This window comes from Telopea speciosissima, chromosome 3 (assembly GCF_018873765.1).
Source record: "Telopea speciosissima isolate NSW1024214 ecotype Mountain lineage chromosome 3, Tspe_v1, whole genome shotgun sequence".
Taxonomy (NCBI): domain Eukaryota; kingdom Viridiplantae; phylum Streptophyta; class Magnoliopsida; order Proteales; family Proteaceae; genus Telopea; species Telopea speciosissima.
The window spans coordinates 18,375,258-18,398,932 of record NC_057918.1 but is presented as its reverse complement, the minus strand read 5'-3'; the positions used below and the strand labels follow the sequence as shown (position 1 = coordinate 18,398,932).

At 39.9% G+C, this 23,675-nt stretch overlaps 2 protein-coding genes across 2 annotated transcripts in view; both read left to right on the top strand.

The window, feature by feature from the left end:
* LOC122654924 lies at positions 1-557 on the top strand. The gene is made up of 2 exons (XM_043849180.1): positions 1-379; positions 544-557. The coding sequence occupies exons 1-2, from the start codon at positions 1-3 to the stop codon at positions 555-557; spliced, it is 393 nt and encodes a 130-aa protein (XP_043705115.1).
* Positions 558-2,534: 1,977 nt separating this feature from the next.
* LOC122656535 (tRNA threonylcarbamoyladenosine dehydratase) overlaps positions 2,535-23,675 on the top strand; it is a 31,722-nt gene continuing 10,581 nt past the window's right edge. The window contains exons 1-8 of the mRNA XM_043851094.1: positions 2,535-2,748; positions 2,901-2,947; positions 4,556-4,664; positions 5,264-5,411; positions 10,073-10,285; positions 21,731-21,865; positions 22,958-23,092; positions 23,393-23,608. Coding sequence (XP_043707029.1) covers positions 2,657-2,748; positions 2,901-2,947; positions 4,556-4,664; positions 5,264-5,411; positions 10,073-10,285; positions 21,731-21,865; positions 22,958-23,092; positions 23,393-23,608 — 1,095 coding nt within the window. The 5' untranslated portion in view covers positions 2,535-2,656. The remainder of the gene's footprint in view (positions 2,749-2,900; positions 2,948-4,555; positions 4,665-5,263; positions 5,412-10,072; positions 10,286-21,730; positions 21,866-22,957; positions 23,093-23,392; positions 23,609-23,675) is intronic.

Genomic DNA, 23,675 nt, shown 5'->3' with positions numbered 1-23,675 from the left:
ATGGATTGTTTCGACTTTGATAACGTAAAAGCAGAGAAGGCAAAGGCGATGCAGAGGTCTCTTCGTCTTCAAAAGATGGCAAACTTGTTCCTGTACGTCGAGGTATGCATAGCTCTGCTCTTACTCTCCTGGTTTTCCACTCGTCTCCCCTTTGCTGTCAGAATCTCCGGTGAGTATTTTCGAGAGCTATGTCTAGTCCTGGTCAGCCCTTGCTTCGTCTTCTTGGCAGGCAACGCCATCATACTCACTCTCTTCGCCAAATCCGGCAAGTTCTCCGCCCTAGGCCTGAGCCCCAACACCTCCAGCACCAATGATATCTACGACGAGTTTGTATACAAGGACAAAGAGATGGTTTACCAAGAAGAGAAAGTGAACAGTGGTAACTTAGGATTTTTAAAAGGGGAAATAAATTAAAGGAGGGTTTGCTCATTGGTGGGAGCATTTTGAAAGCACTCACAACAGTGGTAACTTAGGATTTTTATGTTCATAACAATTTTTGGTTTATTTGTAAATATTTTTGTTTTTTTGTTTTTTCTAATTCAGATATCATTCTATAGAACCATGGCCAAGGATTCCTCCCTCTGAAATTTTTGTTACCTCTCAATGAATGTCTCTATGGTGCGCTAGAACTCTTCATCCTCCACGTTCGAGTACGACACCACCGCCGCCGGCACTTTTTCTGTGTTCTTTTCGAAAATCCAACATTTCTCTGTTTTCGATTGCCTGAGCTCTCTGCGCGGCCTTTCGTCGGCCTCGCTCTTCAACTTCGGCTTCAAGTTCTCCGATTGACACCTCCGAAAGCATTTTGGATTCCAATGAAGCCATCACCACCACCACCTCCTCCTCCTCCTCTCGGTAGGCATTGGTGATCATGTTCACTTTCTCTTCTTGGTGAATCATCTCTTTGTCCTCGTATACAAACTCCTCTGACGCCGGTGCTAGAGCAGGATTGTCATCGACTAGGGGAGTTGCAATCTTGGTTTCTGCCCTTTTCGGAACATCGTTGTTGCCTTGTTGATCTAAAATCAATCATTCATTTCCTTTTGAGATTTCATTTGTTCCCTTTTTTTTTTTTTTATATTAATGGTGCTGGAGGTGGAAGATGATCGGAGGCTGCAGTGATGGTGATGATGGTGGTGCTGGCGGAAGAAGAAGAAGAAGCACATAGAAAGAAGAGGAAATAGGAGAAAAAGACGCAAAAGGGAAAATAGGGGAGGGCAAAATTGGAATAGAGTTATAGAAAGGGTATTTTGGGGTTTTAGAAATTTTGTACATGCCACATCATCACTTAATGGCATTTTTTAACGGTTAGGGTACGGATGACAGAATCTTGGGAAAGTAGGGGAGGGCATTATCATTATTCAAAACTTGGGGATTGGATTGATATTATGGATACGTAGAGGGGTTATGGATACGTAGAGGGGAGGGGGATGATATTTTCCCTAAGTATCATGATTGATTGAATTCAAGATTAATTATTATTTCTCATCTTGCCATGAAGGGTATTGAATATTACTACACTTTTGAGTTTGATTGGACCACCTATTTAGGCTTAGGAAGAAAGTTTTCTATGGAGAAGTGTTTGCCCTGTGCCAAGACACAGGGGGCAAAATGATTGCCTCACCCCCATGAAAGGTGGTAATGATTGCCTTGGTGATGCCTCTGTGCACGCTTCCATTGGCCCCACGCATGTACAAGAGCCATGCTCTTCCCCTTAGGTTTATAACCCGAGAGAGAGGTGGGCACACAATTCGCTTATGTTGGAGAATGGATTAGCTGCACATACGTGCAGGTGAACAGACATCTCAGAGCCAATCACATGTTTCCATAAATACCTCTTCAGACCGCTGGATTGTAACTTAGTATTAGGTTGGACCATTGGATAAGTTGCTCATTCTTGAGAACGGTGATCGTAATGGTATTTAAAACCTCGATTACTTATATCACTATGCATGTAAGGCTGGTTACGGCCTGGCTTGGGCTGAACTTGAGCCTCAAAAACTAAAACACAATCCAGACTGGTCCAACATTGGTCTCAATTCCAAGACCTGCCTAGTAGGCCGGTAAACGGATTAGATTTGGTTTGGATACGGATCAGATGTGATCAAATCCAGATGTTCCCTGGCCAAATATGAATACCTCTAAATGGATTCAGATGGATTCGGATGCAGATCGAATTCAAATTTTCGATTATCCATCCGAGGGCTGCTAGTGCTGCCTAGTGCCTACGATATTGAAAGAGAGGAACCAAAAAGAAGAGAACCCAGTCCCAGCATGGGAGAAGACGGGGTTGGTCAGGATTTGACCTGGGCCGGCTGCCAACCTCGAGAATTTATTTACTAAAGCACCCCTGAAGTGCTTTTTCCTTTTCTGTTATTGGGCATTGGCGGTTCATGTAGACCCGAGAGTATCCAAACTCCGGGGGTAGGGCAGGATCAATATTCGTCCGAGACTCACCAGTCTCATTTAACAACGAAACAACCAGTAGAGTAACAACTAAAAACGGAAAAGGGGTTTTCCCTGAGACCGACCTTCTGGCTTCGACAGAAGCAGAGACAATTAATCGAACAAAACGAAGCTTCTCTGCTCCTCTAACAAACACGGCGTGCATTAGCAGTTCATTACTCGGAGCTGGGACTAGAAGAGAAGGCCGAAAATGGTGGAGAGATTGAAGTGCTTGGTTTTGGTGGGAGCAGGAGCTCTATTGGGCTCCGTCTCTACCATCGCTCTTCTGAAGCTCCTCTCCAGGTGAGATAATAACCTCTACCTTAACCTCATATATTTGGGCTTACAGCTTCACAACCTTCTGAAAAAATGGTTCAGAATCCCAAAATACATTGTTTCGAAGTCCTTAATTGAGTTTCTGGTCGTTAAAGGCTTTTTTTTTTTGGGCTTTGCAGAAGAAACATCGTAAGTAGATGGAGTGGCAAGACAAGTGAACTCAATAGTAAGTCGTTTTTGTATTTGGCAAGCTAATTTCATTTCTCGACATGATCTAAAGTTGATTCTGATGTTATGTGACATTGATTGTGTAACAAATTTGTTAAAGTTATTGTCCCATAATAACTTCATTACAGTCTCGTTCTTAATTTTTATTTCTTAGTGGCTAATTCAAGTACTTCAAAGTCTTGGGGTTTAGCGATGTCATTTATGAATGAGAAATTCTTGACAAGCATTGCATCACTATCAATCTTTTAACTATTCTACTGTTGGTGGTGGAAAGGCTTGGATAGATTCAGCCAAACTTAGTGAAATGAGATTAAGTGTGCAAACCTTAGGAAGATGTTGGGGATTGTATTTGTACAATCACTACCTTAAACAAGTCTTTTCTGTTAATATGATTATGGAGGTACCCCCAATATACCAGATAGTTATTGGAGAGTGATTATTACTGCAAAACACAGAATTTAAATTATAAATGATGTTGAAACTGAAACCTATTCATGATCCTGAAAACACAATAAACAGAAAGAAGAAACAATTATACACAACCACAATGCAAGGATTTAAGTGGTTCGGCAAGGTGCCTATGTCCACGGGAGAGATGAGAGCAGTCTTCACTAAAAATGGAGATTTGCAAAGAATTCCCAGTATAACCCCATCACAACAATTTATAGGGAAACAAAGGAATACAAATTTCCCGAATTACCGCAATGGAAACAGCCCTTCAGAGGCAGCCAATAACCAAATCTTCTGAATACAAGACTTCAACCCTCAGCAAAATGCTTAGGGAATAGTGCACGTAAGGGGAAGTCATAATAATAGCCTAATTAAGAAGCTAGATCAGTGAATTATTTGCAGAGGGATTGTCTCCTCTGTGGCTCAGCTACAATAAAATCTAAATGATTGGGAAGAGCAACGATTAAGTCCACTTTTATTTCTTCAGAATCCAAATGCCAGAATGTGAGGGAGAATGGTATAGAAGGGTATTTATTGTGAAGATAATTTTGGGTTATCTATTGTGAAGTCTCATTTTTCTGGCAGAAAAGGAGGGAGTAGCCCCTTTTTCATGTTGAGAATATACTTTTGGTTAAGGGGTACTGACTGAATCCATTTTTCCTGTGGAGCTTTGCTAAGAAAACATCCTAGCCTTCCATCATTATATCAACACAATTTTGATTATCAACAACTGATGCTTCAGTATGGATATGGTCAGTCCTTGGACCCCATTGAAGGTTTCCTCACATCATTAGGAGAGTCAGGGCCTCAGGTTCTACTATGAATATCTCATTCTCTTGGAGCCCTTATTCCTGCAACTTGCCAGCAGACAAGCTGGCCAAGAACAGCTGTTTAGAAAATTCATGTATGCTGGTCCATAGCTGATTATCTAGGCAGATTAGCAAGTGGGTAGCTTTCATTATTCCTAGATGATATAGCTTGATGCTATTTTACCAAATAATCTTTGCTAGTCAATTAATATTTATCATTTTCAAATTGTCTGCTCACTCATCGCCTCTATGGTCCTTCATTTTAGTTTGAGTTCTGCCAAAAAGGAATGGCTTTTGTTTATTGCACATAAATGCAAATTATGCTTCTAATAATTGTTTTATGGCAGGTAAAGGACATATATCTGGAGGGGGTAACCAGGGATTTGATGTTTCTGGAAATAGGGTGGTTGGTTTGGACCTTCTAAAAGATGAAATAGTTTCTGAACACCTCACAAGGTAGTGTAGTATGGGTGGCTTTGTTTAACACCATTAGTTGATATTTTCATATTTTTTTAAAGAAATGGTAACAACATTTTATTCACATGTAAAGATGCTTATGGTATATAATGTATTCTACAGAAGGGAGCAAAATACAACAAATCAATTCCAGAGTGGACATTAGATCTCCACCCATATCATTTTCTCTCTTGAAATTCTTTGAAAATTGATGTCTCTTCCATTCGTACAGAAGCAATGGATTTGAAGATTCATGCCAAGCCTCTGATCTTGCTTTCGAAGTTTTTTTGGTTTATTTTCTTCAATGATCCAATATACCACAAAGGGAACCACCTTCTGCAATACTGACATGTTGCATAGGCCACAGTCCATTGTGGTTGTGCATAATGTACTTGTGGTTATATCATTTCTATTGATGTTAGATTTACTGTAGCTGTTCTCACTTGAGAAAATAAATTCTGTTCATAAGTTGAATATAAAAATTACCTTAAAAAACTTAGGTTGTTTAGTTGGTACAATCTTTTATTAGATGAGACATAAATTGTTATACTTGAAAATTTTAGAATGTGTTGTTCACTTTCTAATTCTGTTAATACTAGGAATATCCAATTCTTTGGCCTGGAGTCCCAACGGAAAGTGACTGAATCCTTTGTTGTAGTCATTGGTCTTGGAGGAGTTGGAAGTCATGCTGCTTGTATGCTTCTGAGATCAGGGGTCGGCAGGATCCGTCTAGTGGATTTTGATCAGGTATCTTCTCTTTTTTACTGAAAACTATCATCTATGTGAATTTTCAGCAAAGAAATGTCAGCATTCCAAGATAAATCAATGTGTATATGATGTGAACAAAACAATGTTGCAGACTTACTAGATGTAGTGGCCTATTTTTGAGTTTTTGTTCTGTGGGTCCCACACATCTATCATTTAACATTAAAATTTTATCTCACTATATGCAATTTAGCAACTAAAATAAGGGATTAGAACAGTTTTTTTTTTTTAAAAAAAAAAAAGGTCAAGTGGATTAAGGGTACAGTCAGGCAAAGTTAAACTTGAGCTGCAGTTGCAGACTTGCAGTCTTGTAATTAAGTAATAATAAGGGCATTTTGAGGGGATTATTCTTTCCGGGTGTAGTGCGTGTGTATATATATATTTATACACACACACACTGGCAAACTTGCACGTGCAAATGCACATGTGGGCATGCTCTTCAACTTAGTGTGGTTCATCTCAATTAGATATTATCCTCAAGGTTCTAAAACTCGGTTTCGACCTGCCAGAAACCGAGATATGGTCGAACCCAGGGATTTTTTCCCAGCCAACTCGAGTTGGTGGTTTCGAGGCCCAAAAATGCTTTTTTTTGCTCTGGTTTTTGTTTACGGCCTAATTTTTTTTTTTTAAAACTTTCTAAACACAATGCACAAACTATTTTCACACCAAAAAAAAAAAAAAAAACTCAAAATGATACTTGTGGTTATTGATCTAAGTTTATTAGTGTACGCACAATGTACTAAGAATCATAATTGTCAAGTGCGATGCTTATTTATGCCAAATATCATTTAAATAAATGAAATTTACTTAAGACATTATTCATGAATAAGCAAATACCCCTGATTTGAATCCAATAAAAATAGTTAAAAAATCAAATTCCAAAAGGATAAAAAGTCAATCCCCCAGTTCAAGAATGAAAACTGGATTTTTCGGCGGTAGGTGCAATTTTCAACTTTAAATGTTGGGGTATTTCTCAAATCTAAAAATTCCATAAATCTTAATATGGTAAAACATTGTTAAAAACCAAAAGTGTGGTAAAATACTCATATGTTTTGATGTTTAAAAAAATATTTTCATTCAGAGTGATTTTAAACAACATTCGCGCACACCAAATAAGTTTTGACCAAAACATAACTCCTTCAATATAAATCAGATTTAAGAAATCTTGGATTTGTTTGAAAGCTTTGATTACGGGTTCGTTATGGGCTCACAAGAATGATAGATAACTCAAATTAAGGAGTGGCAAATCTGTAGTATCCGAAGCAAAACAGGTCTTTAAAAGTGAGTAAATAGTAGCTGGGCTATATCTGGAATTAAAGTTCAAAAGAATGGGCTATTCCTGGAAATTAAAGAAGAGTGGGAATAAACAGAACTAAAGTTCAGAAACAGGGGGTTTTGTATGATTAAAAGTAATCAGTTATTACTTGTAAATTTTGGAAACCTGCCTTCTTCAACCTTAGTGATGCAGGTCCAAGCACTAGGAAGAAGAAGTAGCCTTGAGAAGGCTGCTGTTTTGTTTTTTCGTTGGAGCCTTTTTCCCATACTTAGTTTTATTTCAAGTACTTTAACTAAGGGAAAATTAGTCTTTTAGCCTTTAGTTATTTTAGTTGTTTATTTTACTTTTATTTTCCCTCCATGATTTCTTTAGGAAGACTGCTTTGTTTTTGGAATCAGATTTGGATTACAAGTTTGATTGATATGTTTGTAATTAGGAATCAGATTGGGATTTCAACTCCTATTCTGATTAGGTTTTGATTTCAGTTTTGATTAATAAATACTCACCATCGTGGGAGGCTCCCCCACAGTTCAATTAATCAAATTTTGCTTTCAAGCTTGCTGTTATTGCTGCCATTGCTCTCCGAGTATTACATCCTCGTGGATCTCAAGGTGGATAGGGTGGGTGGACTCCTGCGACTCCTTGCATCGTGAAGATTGGGAGGTTTCCTTCAAGTATTCAAGTTGCTGCCCCTTGGAATTTCCTTCAAACCAGTAAGTTGAATCTAATTGCTGTTAAATCTTCTACTTCTCATCCTCCAGCCCAAACCTAACCTCTCCATTGATTCCCCATCAGACCATAAACCAGCAATCCATCCCCTCCATTAAACCTGCAACTTTCCCCCATTCGATCCATAACTTGATTTTCAAGCAACCCACTTCCAGCCATAAGATCATCCCCAAACTTCCATCGAATCCTTCATCCATCCCCTCCTACACTTGACCCAAGTTATAGCCTCTAATTCCTACCCTAACCCCTCCATCACCATACTCCATTAAAAGCCCAAAACCCAAACCCGATAGATAATTCTGTCCTAAAATTGCAGAATTTTCAAACTTCTCCAAACCCTATTATTTTTATCCCTTAATAACCCCCTACACCTGCCCATCAAAACCCTATAGACCTCAACATCAACACTTCCCTCAAACCCTAGTTTCGCCCTAAATTACTAAACCCTAACCCAATCGGCCAGCCTTGTTGGTGATCCTAGTACACTGGTTCCTAGTGGGAATTATTCCAATCTAGGACTACATTACTTAGACTTCACGATAGAAACTTGTAGCCAGCGGTAACAAGACTTCTTGAAATCGATCTAATGCCTCAAAAGGGACTCCAAATCACAGGAGAATTTAGGAGCATGTTTTTATTCCCCAACTCTATCAAACCCAACCAAAAGGCTGACCCAAGAGCTAAAGGTGATGCAAACCCGAGAGGGTAAGCAAGCCAAAATCGAATCTGGAAGAGAATAGGTAGGTATGAAAATAGATAGTTAGGTTGTAGAGCTGGAGTCCCACCAATCTACCAGCCGTAGGTGTCCCACCTGGGTTGCTGAGTCTCACAGCTCTTGTTTCTCACAAGGGGTTCTCACAAGAAGATTTTTGTTTTCAAAATTCTGGGTTGCCATTGTTAGCAGCCAGTACTTGCATTATATAGAGATGGAAGTCTTGAATACGGCATAATAAACATTAAAGAGACCCTTAGAATTCGAAAATCCTTTTGGAATTCCCCATACATAGATAACAAATCCTAAACATAGATATCTGCCCCCAAGACATAGAAAACTAAACCCAAAACATTGAACCCCACCCCCAATACATAGGAAACATAAACCAAGAAAATTAACTATTAGAATTCTAAAAGACAGTAAGAAAATTAACTAACTCTTGGAATTCTAAAAGACACTAAGAATACCAAAAGTCTTCTCTAGCTTTATAAATAATTGACCCAAGTGGACCCAAAAAAAACTATATAAAATAAACTCAGCAGGGCCAGGTTGGGACAGCAAGGACCTGCCTGCGGCTTGGGCTGGTGCTGGCCTTGCACCAACATGTGGACCAGGTTCTGGAAAAAAAAACCTTGTGAGCCAATTTCCCCTTGCATCAAAAGGATCCAAGCAAACAAATTCTGCAGGTTGTATCTGGCAGTAGGAGAGACAATCAGCACTGTTGCAGAGTTTGATCTTACTGTAGTACCAGTACTAGTTTGGGATTATAGGCTTTTGGTCATCTGTGAAGGGGATTCCTTCTCTCCAAATCTCAGGTCAAAAGTGGTCACTATGAGATCCATCGATCAAATCTCCCACGGGTCGAACAGTTCTCCAGCAGCAGAGAATATAAGGTCTTAGAATAACAATAGGAAGGAGAAGAATATGGATCAGAGAAAGAAGAAACTGAGAAGGAAGAGGAAGAGATCAAACCTGAGATGAGATGAGGATTCCGAGGAGAAGAGAGAATCGATGGAGGAAAAGGAGGAAGACCAAGCGGCCACACTACAATAAGTAATTCCAACTAATTCAATATATAATTCCAAAAATCTGTCCATAACCCTTTGTCCAACACATATTTAAAGACTTAAAAACAGTCCCAATTCTAACCCAAAACTAAAACAGACCTTGACTCTAACTTGGACTCAAAACTAAAACACAACTTTAACTCCTACTTGCTATTAATTATTCTTACAAGATAAATATTAAAAAAAAAATTTAGTTAACTCTACGCCTATCTGCAACAGCATTACTGGTTACTCCATAAATTTTGTCAACATTAGAGGTACCAAATTTATTTTGTTAACAAATTTTGTGCAAAAACAACTGGCTGTTGGGAACAAGGTTCAAAATCTCGCAAAATTTCGGCGATATTTCGCCAAATTTCGTATTTCTCGAGCTGTCCGAGATACGATACCAATCCGAAATGGAAAAATACCATATTTCGACGATATCTCGTGAGATATCGACGAAATATCGTGGACTCACGATATATCGCGAGATATTGAAAAAGTCATTAAAAGTGTCACGTGCAATATTTCGAATATTTCGGAAATTTCGGTCATCTCGTTTCGGAAATTTCGGAAATCTCGGTAATTTCGGTAATCTCGTTTCGAAAATTTCGGAAATCTCGGTCATTTTGGCATTTTACACCCACAGAAAAATACCATATTTCGACGAAATTTCGGTATCTCGGATATTTCGACGAAATTTCGGTATCTCGGAAATTTCGGTCAGACCGAAACACCGAAACGAAACGAGATTTAGTACCATGGTTGGGAAATTTGCAAGTAGCTGTTGCAAATAACTTTGATTGTTGATTTTGGTGTATGTCATGGTTTTTATATGTATACAACTTTAATCATTTCTTGATGATTTGAAAAGGTATCGCTTTCATCATTGAATCGGCATGCTGTGGCAACGAGAGATGATGTTGGGATCCCTAAAGCCCTTTGTCTTAAGAAGCACTTTTCAGTTATCTTCCCAGAAAGCCAAGTAGATGCAAGAGTGCAACTGTATGATGCGTCATGTGAGGAAGAAATTCTTTCAGGCCAGCCTGATTTTGTTCTTGATTGCATTGATAATATTGATACCAAGGTAGTCATTTTATTCTTTCCAATTTTGCATAATGCTGGTTTATTGATTTCCTGTTTTTATAAATTCTTTTCTTCCCCCCACCCCCCTTGAACAGCACATCTCTTATTGGCTATCTTTATGTGGTGTTTGTCACATTATAGTTCGTGCATTAACAAGAGTCTATTATGACAATATTTTTAACATGATTGAACAGTTTGATACATTATACAATACAAACGTTTAATTTTTTTTAATGTTTCTGTTGAATCCAATATATACGTTTAAGAATGGAATTGTTATTTTAGGTATAGCCAAGATCATATCCAAAGTGGTATGGGGATTCTTCCTCAATAATTTAAAAAAAATTCAAGGAAAAAGATCATTTCCAAATCGTTCATGGTAACTTTTGTACATTATGCAAGTTTACCTTCAGTACATAGGATTTTAATGTACTAATAAATTTTCATGCACATTTCAGAATGTGCAGCTATATAAATATCCCTTTAGAAGAAATGCAAAGTCGACCTCGAACCAGGGAAACCAGTGGGAGATCAATTGCAGCCAGGATCAACACAATAAAGATGGTTCTATCTTATCCGGGTCGTCTGGTTCTCGTCAAATCGGTGTTGCAAGCTTCCTATATCTACTGGTCTGGAATCTATGGGCTGCCTCATTCCACTATCAAATCCTTGGAATCTCTTATGTCTTCTTTCCTTTGGAAAGGTTCTGATTCCTCTAGGTTTCTCCGGCCTGCTAGTTGGGCTTTAGTCTGTCTCCCTCTGCAGGAAGGTGGCTTGGGTATTAGAAGAATAAAGGAGGTGAATTCAGCTGGCATCATCAAGTTGATTTGGAAGATTGTCTCTAGGAAAAAAAGCATTTGGGTGGATTGGATTTATTCTGGGCTGCTTCGATCGGAATCCATTTGGACTGTCTCCATCTCTTCGGATTCCTCATGGGTCTGGCGCAAAATTCTTGATTCTCGCCCCATTGTCCTTGGATCTATTCTCTCTATCATTGGTAATGGGAATTCGACTTCCTTGTGGTTGGACCATTGGCACCCTATGGGAATTCTCCTTCATCAAGTCAGTCCTAGATCTATTTATGGCTCTGGGCTTCCTAGAAATGCTTTGGTGGTTGATATCATTGATGCTAAAGTTGAGTTTCAGATTAGGGAAACAATGGAGAAGGAAGGAAGATGTTAGAGAAGAAGGAGACAAGAGAGGGAAGAAGAGAGAGTTACGGTTCAAAGTTGTGTGTGTTAGAGAGACTTCTCCAACCCACCTATATTGCTCAAATAGAATTACTAAAAGTATTACAATCACCTCCCTAGGGAGGTAAAAGGTAAAAAGACATAAAAAGTTAAAAATACATAATAAGGGAACTAGTTAGAAGTCTAGTTCCTGAACTACCCCTGATACATATTTACTATCAACTCTAACACTCCCCCTCAAGTCGGAGAATATATATTATGCATTCCCACTTGCTTAGAAGGATATTAAACTCGAGGAGAGCCAAGAGCTTTGGTGAGGATATCCGCAACCGATCACCGCTTCACAAAGGGAGTACAAATGCAGCCGAGTCTATCTTCTCCTTGATGAAGTGTCTATCAACCTCTATGTGCTTGGTTCGGTCATGTTGAACAGATTGTGGGCACATCGATGGCTGCCTTGTTATCACAGTAGAGTCTCATAGGACCTTCATGTCAAATCCCGGTTCTGAACAAGTCTTCTCAACCATATAAGTTCACAAACTCCATGGGCCATAGCTCTAAATTCGCCTCTGCTTGGATCTAGCTACAACATGCTGTTTTTGCTTCTCCATGTAACCAAATTACCCCCAACAAAGGTGCAATAACCGGAAGTGGATCTCCTGTCTGTAATGGAGCCAGCCCAATCGCATCTCAGTGAAACCTTCCACTTTCAAGTGGTTATGTCCGGCATACAACAATCCTTTCCCTGGAGAAGACTTCAAATATCTAAGAATACGGTAAACGGCATCCAGTGGCCACTCTTGGGAGCATGCATGAATTGGCTCACTACTCCCACCGCATAGGAGATATCGGACGTGTCATGGCAAGATAGATAAGCTTCCCCACTAGCCTTTGGTACTTTCCCGCATCCACTAGAGAAGAACCACAATCTTCTCCTAGTTTATGATTTTGCTCAATAGGAGAATTGGCTGGTTTGCAGCCCAACATTCCATCTCGTCAACAAGTCAAGAACAAACTTCCGTTGACATATATTAATTCCTTTCTTGGTCCTTGATACTTCAATGCCTAAGAAATACTTCAAGGGACCCAAGTCTTTAATTTCAAACTGTCGTGCCAAGTAACTCTTCAGGTTATCTATCTCAACTATATCATCTCCTGTGACCACAATATCATCAACATAAACAATAAGGGCTGTAATGGTACCATGGCCCCTCTTAGTAAAGAGAGTATGATCGACTGCTCTGGGAATATCCATTCTTTAGAACGGCTTGCCAAAGCGCTCAAACCATGCCTTTGGTGATCTGTTTGAGACCATATAATGCCTTCTTGAGGAGACACACCTTCCCTTCACGATGGCAGTTTGAAGCCTGGAGGAGTTTGCATGTACACTTCCTCTTCCAAATCCCCATGGAGAAAGGCATTCTTCACATCCAACTGGTATAATGGCCATTCTTTATTGGCAGCCAATGACAAAAGAACTCTAATTGAGTTGTGTTTGGCAACCGGAGCAAATGTCTCCCGATAGTCAATTCCATAGACTTGATCGTATCCCTTAGCCACCAACCTTGCTTTGTATCTCTCAACACTCCCATTAGATTTGTACTTGATTGTGTAGACCCATCCGCATCCAACAGGGACACGTCCCTTAGGAAGATCCACCAGTTGCCAAGTACCATTCTTCTCAAGTGCCATCATTTCCTCGAATAGCTTGTCTCCATTTTGGGTCGACATAGCATCAATAACATTTTTGGGAGTAGAAGCGGAGAGAGGGCAAGAATAAAGGCAAGACCTGTAGGAGAAAGAGCATCATAGGAAACAAACTGGGCTATAGGATTAGTACAAGCTCTTTTCCCTTTGCGAACAGCAATAGGGAGGTCTAAATCACATAAAGAAGGAGAAGGGAGATCACCTGAGTTAGAAGAGTGGATCTCGGTTGTGGATCCGGATCCAAAGAGGACTCTTGGTAGGTCTTCTTTCTTTCATTATGCAAGCCTTCACCTTTTCCGTATGTAATGTGGTAATCTTTCTCCTTACTAGGACCACGGCGCTTCACCACCACCGAATCGGATGCACATCATCCAGATTCACGGACTTCCCAATGTCAAACATAAAGGGAGAGATAGGTAGTGGGTAATGGAGAGAATCAGCAGCTGCTCATTCCCACAATTCTCCCCGAAGAGGATGCTTGAGATGGGGCAAAAAAGGAATAGATTCAAGGAAGGTGACATCTTTAGAGGTAAAGCACCGGCGAGAAGAAGCATGGTAGCACCAGAACCTTTAGAAGTAGAAGAGTAGCCAAGAAAAAGACACTTGAGGGCTTTGGGATCAAGTTTTGTGCGATGTGATTTGTTAACATGCACATAACAAACACAACCAAAGATTTTAGGAGGAAGAGAGAAAGCGAAACTGTGGAGATAAGATGTCTAAGGGAGATTTGAAACCAAGAAGTTTGGTTGGCATGCGATTGATGAGGAAAGAAGCAGTGAGAAGAAGCGACCAAAAGTCTTGGGAACATGCATACCAAACAAGAGACTACGGGTGACCTCCAATAAATGGCGATTTTTCCTCTCAAGAACCCCATTTTGTTGGGGTGTGTCAACACACGCTAATCGATGGAGAATGCCATTCTTAGTAAAGAAAGCTTGAGACCACTAAACATATATTCTCCCCTTTATCGACCGGACAACTTTGATACGAGTATCAAACGAGTAAGGATCATTTGATAAAAATTCTGAAATGCCTCACAAACATCACTCTTATTTTTCAGAAGAACAGTCCAAGTGGCACGAGAAAAATCATCAACAAAAGAGACAAAGTAACGAAAGCCAAATAAAGAAGTAGTGGGAGAAGGTCCCCAAACATCGGTATGTATAATATGGAAAGGAGCAAGCATTCTATTACCATGATATAGATAAGAGGAGCGACAATGTTTGGCCAACATACATGGTTCACATTCAAAAACATGGGAAGATGCAACAGAAGAAAATAAGTGAGGTAAATGTTTCCTCATTACAACAAAAGATGGATGGCCTAGACGCCGATGCCATAACATACAGACTCACTGAACTCATGTCATCACGTCCACACACATAGGATCGAGTCGTGGGTACACTAGGATAAAAAGGTAAAGGCCTTTCTCCTCACGTCCGCTACCAATAATCCTCTTCGTCACCAAATCCTGAAAGAGACAGTGAGAAGGAAAAAAGGTGACACAACAGTTGAGGGATTTAGTCAAGTGACTTACGGATAAAAGGTTAACAGAAGGTTAGGAACATGAAGAACGAGGTAAGGGAAATAAAGGAGGTAACAGGATACTACCTTTACCGGATATCGAGGAAAGGGATCCATCACTATCCCGACTTTATCCTTACCAGAGCAAATGGTATAGGTATCATAAGTAGAGGACATACCAGTCATGTGGTCGGGGCACCGAGTCAATGACCCAAGACTGGCTGCGATGAGAGGTCGTAGCGGAGACTTGCAAGGCCGAGGACGAAGATGAGCTGGCCACGGTAGATGCAGGAGATGTGCTCAATCGGGCTATAATCCGGCGGATCGTGTCAACCAAGATAGGATCATCTGTGGAGCATCGCGCGATCGTCACGGAGCGAGCTCGAGCTCCCCTCTACGACCACCACGACTACGTGTGCTAGGGGGGCGACCATGAAGGGACCAACACCTATCCTTGGTGTGCCCAGTTCTCCCACAGTGATCACATTTAAACCTGTCTCTCCCAACTCCACTGGCACCAATTGTCTCTACTACACTGGCTGCCTCACGAGTGGGCCCTTGGCCTCTACTACCCCCAAGGGTGTCTCGAAAAAAACTGGAATTGAGGGCTGACTTGTCATGAGATGATGCTGATGTGGAGTCCATAGTGACACGGCGAGTCTCCTCACTCTGTAGGTAACTACAGACCTCACTAAGAGATGGAAGAGGAGATCGGCCTAAGAGTTGGAGCCGGATGGGTTCATAGTCTGGGTTCAGACCACCAAGTAAAGTGAACACCCGCTCCCTTTCAAAGGTCTGATACACCTTCGCTTCATCCGCCGGGTTAATCAAGTGGAGGTCCCGGTAGTGGTCATATTCTTCCAAAAGACTAAGGAAGGCATGATAGTACTCAGAGATAGTTCTGTCCCCTTGCCGCATGGAATGAATCTTTTGGTGCAATGATACACTTTGGCGAGTCACCCACTCTGTCATAGGCCCGAGAGACACTATCCCAGATGGCCTTGGCAGCTCCTTTCTTATAAATCTTCTCCCAATCTCGAGGCTTCATGGAGAAGATCAACCATGTCATGACCGTAGAGTTCTCGCCTCCCATTTCTCATAAGTAGGTGCATTCGGCTCTGGAGGCTTGATAGCACCTGTGATGTACCCAAGCTTCCCTTTGCTCCTAAGGGAAAGTTTCACGAATGTGACCAGTCCAAGTAATTTGTCTCATCAAGTTTCAAAAAGGAAAGCTGAAATCGTGTGCTTTCATAGGCAAATTGAGGAGAAGGGACAGGTATACCAGTCCCAAATCTCGAGAATCAGCCATTGTTCAAGTGGGAGTACACACTCTACCCAAATAATAAAAAAACTTTCAAACAGTCCGATAACACAGAACCAGCAAGTAAAGGCAGCCTGTAGAGGCACAAGTAAAGGAAAAAGCGGGAAAAAGGGGCTTCACCCTAGCATTCACCAAGAAATAACATATCTCGAAACAATCTTAAGGCCCTCACACAGTGATGTTAAACATTTCTCAAGCAAAGGCAGCAATACATAGCAGTCCGTAAATAAGAGGAGCAGAGAAATTGCGGTGAGAAATTGCAGTCCGATATTACCTAGGCGAAAGAGAGATTCCACGAAAGAGAGTACTGCTCAGCAAGAGTGGAAGATTGAAACCAAGGCCGATGGGATGAAAAGAACACCCTTGGCGATTCTATGGAGCCATTCCAAGGTGAAACCAAGGCCGAGAGAGAGAGAACCAGGGGCTCGAACTTGAAGCTGGCGGTAATAGTTGCAGGTGATGGAATGGCTTCAAAACTTCATAATAGCTTCTACCAAGCTCAAAGAACACCTCCAAACAGCTGAGTAGGTTATTTCCAACCTATTTCATACTTCTATACCACAGATTTTTTACATTGGTAGCTTCTCTTTGAAACCCTTTGAATCCTAGGATTCCAAAGAGAAGAAAAGAATAGAGAAGAGCAACCAAATATGACTCTCAAACCAACCAGCTCTGATACCAAGTTGAGTTTCAGATTAGGGAAACAATGGAGAAGGAAGGAAGATGTTAGAGAAGAAGGAGACAAGAGAGGGAAGAAGAGAGAGTTACGGTTCAAAGTTGTGTGTGTTAGAGAGACTTCTCCAACCCACCTATATTGCTCAAATAGAATTACTAAAAGTATTACAATCACCTCCCTAGGGAGGTAAAAGGTAAAAAGACATAAAAAGTTAAAAATACATAATAAGGGAACTAGTTAGAAGTCTAGTTCCTGAACTACCCCTGATACATATTTACTATCAACTCTAACAGCTAATGGCTGGGCTCCTCCTGATACCTCAAACCCTGTGCTCACTAACATTTGAAATCTCCTCGAATCTATTCAAAGAAGGCCCCACCCTAGGGAAGACTGTGTCACTTGGCTCCCAACTTCTTCGGGTTCTTTCAGCTCCAAAGCTGCTTGGGATCTTATTCGGACTCGCCATCCCCTTGTCCCTTGGAGGAAGCTTGTTTGGTTTAGACACGACATTCCCCGGCACTGCTTTAGAGTCTGGAGGGTCTTCTCTAACTGCCTTCCAACGTAGTCCTTTCTTCGACACAGGCAAATATTTGTCTCCCCTAATTGCGATCTCTGTTGGAGTGGGATGGAGGACTCCAATCATCTTTTCTTTGACTGCCCTTTCTCTTGCTCTGTCTGGAAAGGTATCCTTACTAATGCTGGCCAAGAAATCTTCGGATTCTTCCTTTCGACAGAGAATGGATTTGGGTTGACATGACTTTTGGTGGTTGTTCCCTTTGTGATGTGATGGGAAAGCTGGCTTTTGGTATTGTGATCAATCATATTTGGATGGAGCGAAATCTTCGGAAATGGACCTCCAAATCTCAATCTCTCAATCAGATTTGGGAGTTCATCTCTTTTGAAATTAAAACCAAACTTAGTTCGGTTGCTCCCTCTACTTGTAATGACACCCCTAGGAACAGGCTCATTGTTGATTCTTGGGGCATTCCCTCAATTTCTCTTCGACCTATGGGCCTTTCTGTTTGAGGCTTAGGCTGTTGTTTTGTTTTTTCCCTCCTATTTGAGGGTTGTTCCTTTTTTCTTTCCTCTTTGGTAATGAATTTTCTATTCACCCAAAAAAAAACACAATAAGGATGAACAAATTGAATAACTGAAACTTTTATTGGTTTCTTTTTTTCCTGTTTACACATGAAAGAAAAACATAAAAAAAGGATAAGTAGATAGAAGAAGAGGATCTAGAGAAGATATAGAAGAGAAGGGGGTAGGGGAATGACTCTCTCAGCCTAGGTCTCTCTCCCACAGCTATCCTAGCTGTTGAAACCTGGAATTTCTCCCATAACTAATGGCAAGCTTGGCCACAAATTCTATTATCCAATTCTGATCCTTTCTTACAATAGGGGGCCTATAACTTAGGCAAGCTTACAAAATAGAAGATAGAAAATAGAAACTTCCTAAAATAGAAACTGACTGAAAATAGAAAGTAGGAAATAGAAGCTACTAAACCTAGCAACTAGTGACAATGACAACTTATTGAAAATAGAAACTATCTAGAATTAGAAACTACTGAGGCTTTATGTATCAGCCTTCTAAAACAAAAGGAAAGACACTAAAATAGAAACTATTAGGCAGCAATAAAATCTGTTGTCTTGCTATCTTCAATGGGGCCCACAGAATCTCAATTATTTGCTTGGACGTCCTTCTCCATTTGAGGCTTATGGACCCATAACACTGTTCACGCGAACAGTACCACCTGAACAGTAGTTCAGGTACTGTTCATGTGAACATTAACTTTTTTTTTTTGGGAAGTTTGTTTTGCCTTGTTCTTCATGCGTCTCTCTGGGCTGGGGCTGCCTTAGGTGATGCTCCATCAAAACAACAACAAACTTGCCGCATCATCAGACCAGGCTACCTCTCATAGCAATCGAATCCCCAACCTTGCTGGGCTGGTTTTGGGCTTGTTTCTTGCGGGTACATATGGACTTGTGATCTACTTCAAGAAGTAGAAGTATGTATACATAACTAGCATATCTTATCTTGTAAGAGATCTTGATAGTTTTAAAGTGGGTTATTGCTGTTCCGCTTCGACAACCTTTATTGGAAACTAGATATGACTATTTATATTGTGGCAACCTTTTTGTTCATTGCATGGACACTTAAGATATTTTGGTGCAATCAATTCTTATTGTCCTTTTTGCCTATCAGTGCTCTGATCTCTACTTTATTGGTATTGTTACTGCTAGATACTTTATCATTCTTTTCCCCCTACTCTGCAGTGAAATGAATATGTCAAGTCAAGAATTAGCCCTATGACTTCCCTACTAAAGCAATATATCCTTACTAAGATCTACTGCAGCGAGAGCATGGTCACCTCCATTGGATGTGGCTTGATCCACTATTTTGGGCCATATATTTTTTCTCTATGACTTCGATGTATTGTATTAATGTGGGCCTAGATACATAGGATAGTTTTCAAATTTGTTTTTTCAGTGTTGATTATATAAAAATCTTTTATTTTTTATTAGTGGGGTCCATTTGGTAGGTCGTGTGAGGGATAGTTTTGTTAAATATTGCGAGAGTAATAGAACTTGAATCAGTTCCTAGACATAAGATAGAGAGAAGAGAAGAGAAGAGACAAGAAGAGAAGATGAGAGAATGGAGAGAACACTGCCCACTGTTTGAGTGAGGAGCAGAATCCCTCAAACCGTGGGTGGGGGCCTGGGGGTTTTATTTATATTAACATAAAAGCAAGTAATTACAATGGAAGACTGGGTCCACAACTAAAGACTACTACTTAAGTGTACTTTGTTAAGTTAGTAGTTGGGTGTAGTTGAGTTAGGTGTCTCTCACGATAGTTGTCGTTTTCCTTTTTTGTCTTTAGTTTGTTTCCTTATTTGACTCTACTTCTATTGCTGCTGTATATCATTCAGTATAAATATAACTTGCCAGTCCAGCAGTAATACACAGAGAACTACTGCTGGTTCTATTCTCTCCATCTCTCTATTGTCTTCTCCTCTCCTCTCGGTTCATCTTCTTCTTCATTCTATTAAGTTGTGTTACATGGTATCAGTGCAATCTGATCAATACTAGCATCCTCTCCACCAGTGTTTTGACAGGCTCTAGGTAGGCTTCTCCACCATTCAGTTTGATAGATGTAATTTGAACACTGACGTTATCTGTGGGAGGTTTAGAATCAGTCATATTGTTGTAGAAAATAGAATTCTTTCATAGAGAATAAACCAGATGTAACTAGCCACAAGAAGCACGACCAATATCAACAACCAGCAACAAGAAATAATAACCAGAAGCATGAGTCCCAAAATTGCATCCAAAAACTTCCAAAACATCAAGCTGCAATCTAGGATTGAAACCCTTAAATTGCAGGCAGCAGAACCCTAAAACAGCAGGTTTGTTCAGAAATTTTGACCTCAGACAGTACTGTATAAGTCCTCCAAAAATCATAGCAATCAACCCACGAGAGACGGTTTTTGGAAAATCTCCCAAAAACTGAGAGTTTTGTAAGAAAGAAGGAAATCTGATCATTCACCCCAAAAGATTATTTTCAGTCCATAAAACAGTATTCACAATGATGTTTGTGACTTACCAGAGGAGGAGAATATCATTATCACAAAAAAGAATAAAAAGAGAAAACATAAAGGATTAAACCCCTATGCACATGGAAAGAAAACCCTATGCACAAGTACCAAAACAGCAAACCCTAGCCAACGATAAGGGCATCTTCAGATAAACTTTTTCCTTCTCCAATAACATGATGAAACCCTAGTTGTGCATAATAAAATAACTGGGCTTCTACTAGACAGAAAACAACACAGGTGGCTGTACATCAAAGGGGAGGGAAAAATCCTAACCACACTCAAAACAAGATGAAGAAGGAATTCCAGGTACTGAAATCAATGGTCTTAAAACCATGTGACAGTAATAGAACTTGAATCAGTACCTAGACATAAGAAAGAGAGAAGAGAAGAGAAGATAGAATCGAAGAACAGAAGAAGAGAAGATGAGAGAATGGAGAGAACACTGCCCATGGTTTGAGTGAAGAGCAGAATCCCACAAACCGTGGATGGGGGGTTTATTTATATTGACATAAAAGCAAGTAATTACAATGAAGGACTGGGTCCACAACTAAAGACTACTACTTAAGTGTACTTTACACTTAAGGACAGAGATAAGAAAGAACATTACAATTATACCCCCACAGAACAGACAAATCTTAATAAATATTAACTCTTAGCAAGCATGGAGTTCTTGTGGGAAGTCTTGGATAGCAAGTAAGTATCTAGAAGAGTCCTATCCTTAGTTTCCAAGTTAGTCCAGTTATTTTAGGAAGTTGGGTATTAGAAGGATTCCATTTTTATTCTTTTTTGGGTCTATAAATAGCCATGTAATGCCTATCGATTGGCATGAAAATGAATAAAAAACTCTAGTATGAAGTGTGCTAGATGAGGAAGGCTTCTCCCTCTGCCTCTCTCTCTCCTGCATCGAACTGTCAAATTGATGCTTCAGTTTCCACATTGGTATGAAATAGTTGTCTCTGATACATGATTAGTTTTTGCATCTACATCTCAAATACCATTCTGCACTCCGCCTTTTCTCTTGTATGTGGAGGATGCTTTCTGTTACACTATGATAAATGCTAGATCATATGGAGCAAGTGCTGGCTTCTGTGAATAAACTTGTTTTAGCAAGATTTTGTTTCAAAGTGAGTGAGAAGTCTCCCTGCATGGTTCCTTGTACTGCCTTGGGCCTTCAACTTCACGACTTTGTTACATCTTCCAATGGATGTTTGATACTTGCACAGGATTCTGATAAAACTAAGATGAAAAACCAAAAGTATTTTACTCTTTGGTGCTCTCCCTCCTGAAACTTCAGTCTACTATTAAACTCATTAATGCATGCATGCTTGATGGCTTTAGTATTAAAAATTGGATTTTTAAATATTTTCATTTGTAGAAAAGGAATTAAGTATTTCTCTTTTTAATCTCTAATTTTGTCATTGCTGTTATGTAACAGGTGTCACTTCTTGCTGCATGTGTACGGAGGAGTTTGAAGGTACTTTCTGCTACTGGTGCAGGTGCAAGGGCTGACCCAACACGAATTCGCATTGCTGATTTAAGAGAATCTATAAATGACCCACTATCTCGAACGGTAAATTTCCACCTATATTTGTTTATTTGTTGAAAACACATAGTTTGATGAACATCTCAGTCATGGTATAGTGGCATGTAAGTTTCAGGTATCACAATATAGATTCTGCAAGTTACTGCAAATTTTTATATTAAGATTGTAAATTAGGTTCCAGTTCATCCTACAAATTATACTGCAAATTTAGAAGTGAAGCTACTTTCCTTCAAATTATTTGTCGCCTTCCCATATACCCAACAAAGATTGGATCATTCTTCCATTACATAACTCCTTGGGCCAAAGGTTCTTCATTACTCCTTTGATATGATAGGAAGACTATATTGAAATGGACAAGAAGATGCTATGTACTTTCATCATTCACCTGGCATGTTGGAAGTTTAATGCCCATTTCCTCCTGACTTCCAGACCCATGATATGAGATCCTTTTTATAGTACCGTAGGATGGATCAGGTTAAAGATTTTTTGCTTTCAAGGTTTTGCCTGCAAACTCTACTCTGCTGCCCTTCTTATACAGTTTGCTGTATCTATTGGCAGGCATAATTTACTGGGTTTACATTGTAGCTATGTGTTTTCTTTAGGTCAAATATGCATTTATGTTTATTCCAGTTTGTTTATTGTTTACTGTGGTGTGTGTCGGGTGCCTATTGCTCATCTTTACCACCTTCTTCTTCTTTTCAAGGACTATTAATCATGCTCATTTCTCTTTCTGTCCATCATTCCTATCAAAATGTGTGAGTGCATGAATTAACTTCTGCTGTATCTTTCATTTTATCATTGAGGTGTAAAATTATAGTTCAAAAACTTGCCGTTGGAAATTTCGGTGATTTCGATGAGGCTGAGATGAAATAACAGGCGTATTAAGGAATTGGCACTGTTTCGGTCATGTCTACATTGTTGATAAAAATGCACTGTTTTTCTGCGAAAATATCGGCCATTTGCCCCCCCGAAATGTCAGCCAAAATTCACGGAAAAAATGCACTGTTTCGGCGAAATTTCGGACAGGCTGAAATGAGATAAAAACCCAAGTTTTCGGATTATGTGTGAAATTGCTTGAACTGTTCATATTACATTCCATATAAAACTTTTATTTTACAGGTAAGATACCGCTTGAGGAAAGACTATGGTATTGAAGGTGGAATACCAGTTGTGTTTTCATTGGAGAAACCAAAAGTGAAGCTGCTTCCTTTTAAGGGTCCAAGTGGAGACGAAGAAAATCCTTTGGACTATCAGGTGAGGGTGATTTATTATATTCTTCTGTGGTATATTCACTTGTCCATAGTCATGTGTGCCGTGAACCCGTGATCATTCATTTATTGTATTTGTGTGACATGTGTTTGTAGTACTAGGTTTAGGCACACAAACTTTTGCAAATGACGATCTTCAACTTCATTGTGTTTCGACAATTGTTGGTTGATGGTTCAAAATGTTGTTTTGCGTATCCTTGTTTGATAAGTTATTCTGATGTCATGACCTTTTACCACTTATAATGATGTGAATGTTGACTTGCTAACTTGGAAATCCTGATATCAGATAGTACCCGGTTTCAGGGTCCGCATAATACCTGTTCTTGGGACTATTCCTGCAATTTTTGGACAGGTGATGGCCTCCTATGTTGTGACACAGCTTGCTGGGTTTCAAGTACAAACTGAGCCAGTGGTGAACTTGGATATGGATCACTATCGGACTCTTCATCAGCGCCTTATTGAGCATGAAGAGATGTACTATGGGACTGCCATGCAAGTTCAAGTAGGGAATTTTGTTGCTTTATACTCAATTTCTTCTCTGTTTATTTTATTGAATAGTTGCCTATTTG

Excerpts from the sequence above, each read along its gene's own strand:
- LOC122654924 (XM_043849180.1), top strand. The coding sequence starts at position 1 with ATGGATTGTTTCGACTTTGATAACGTAAAAGCAGAGAAGGCAAAGGCG.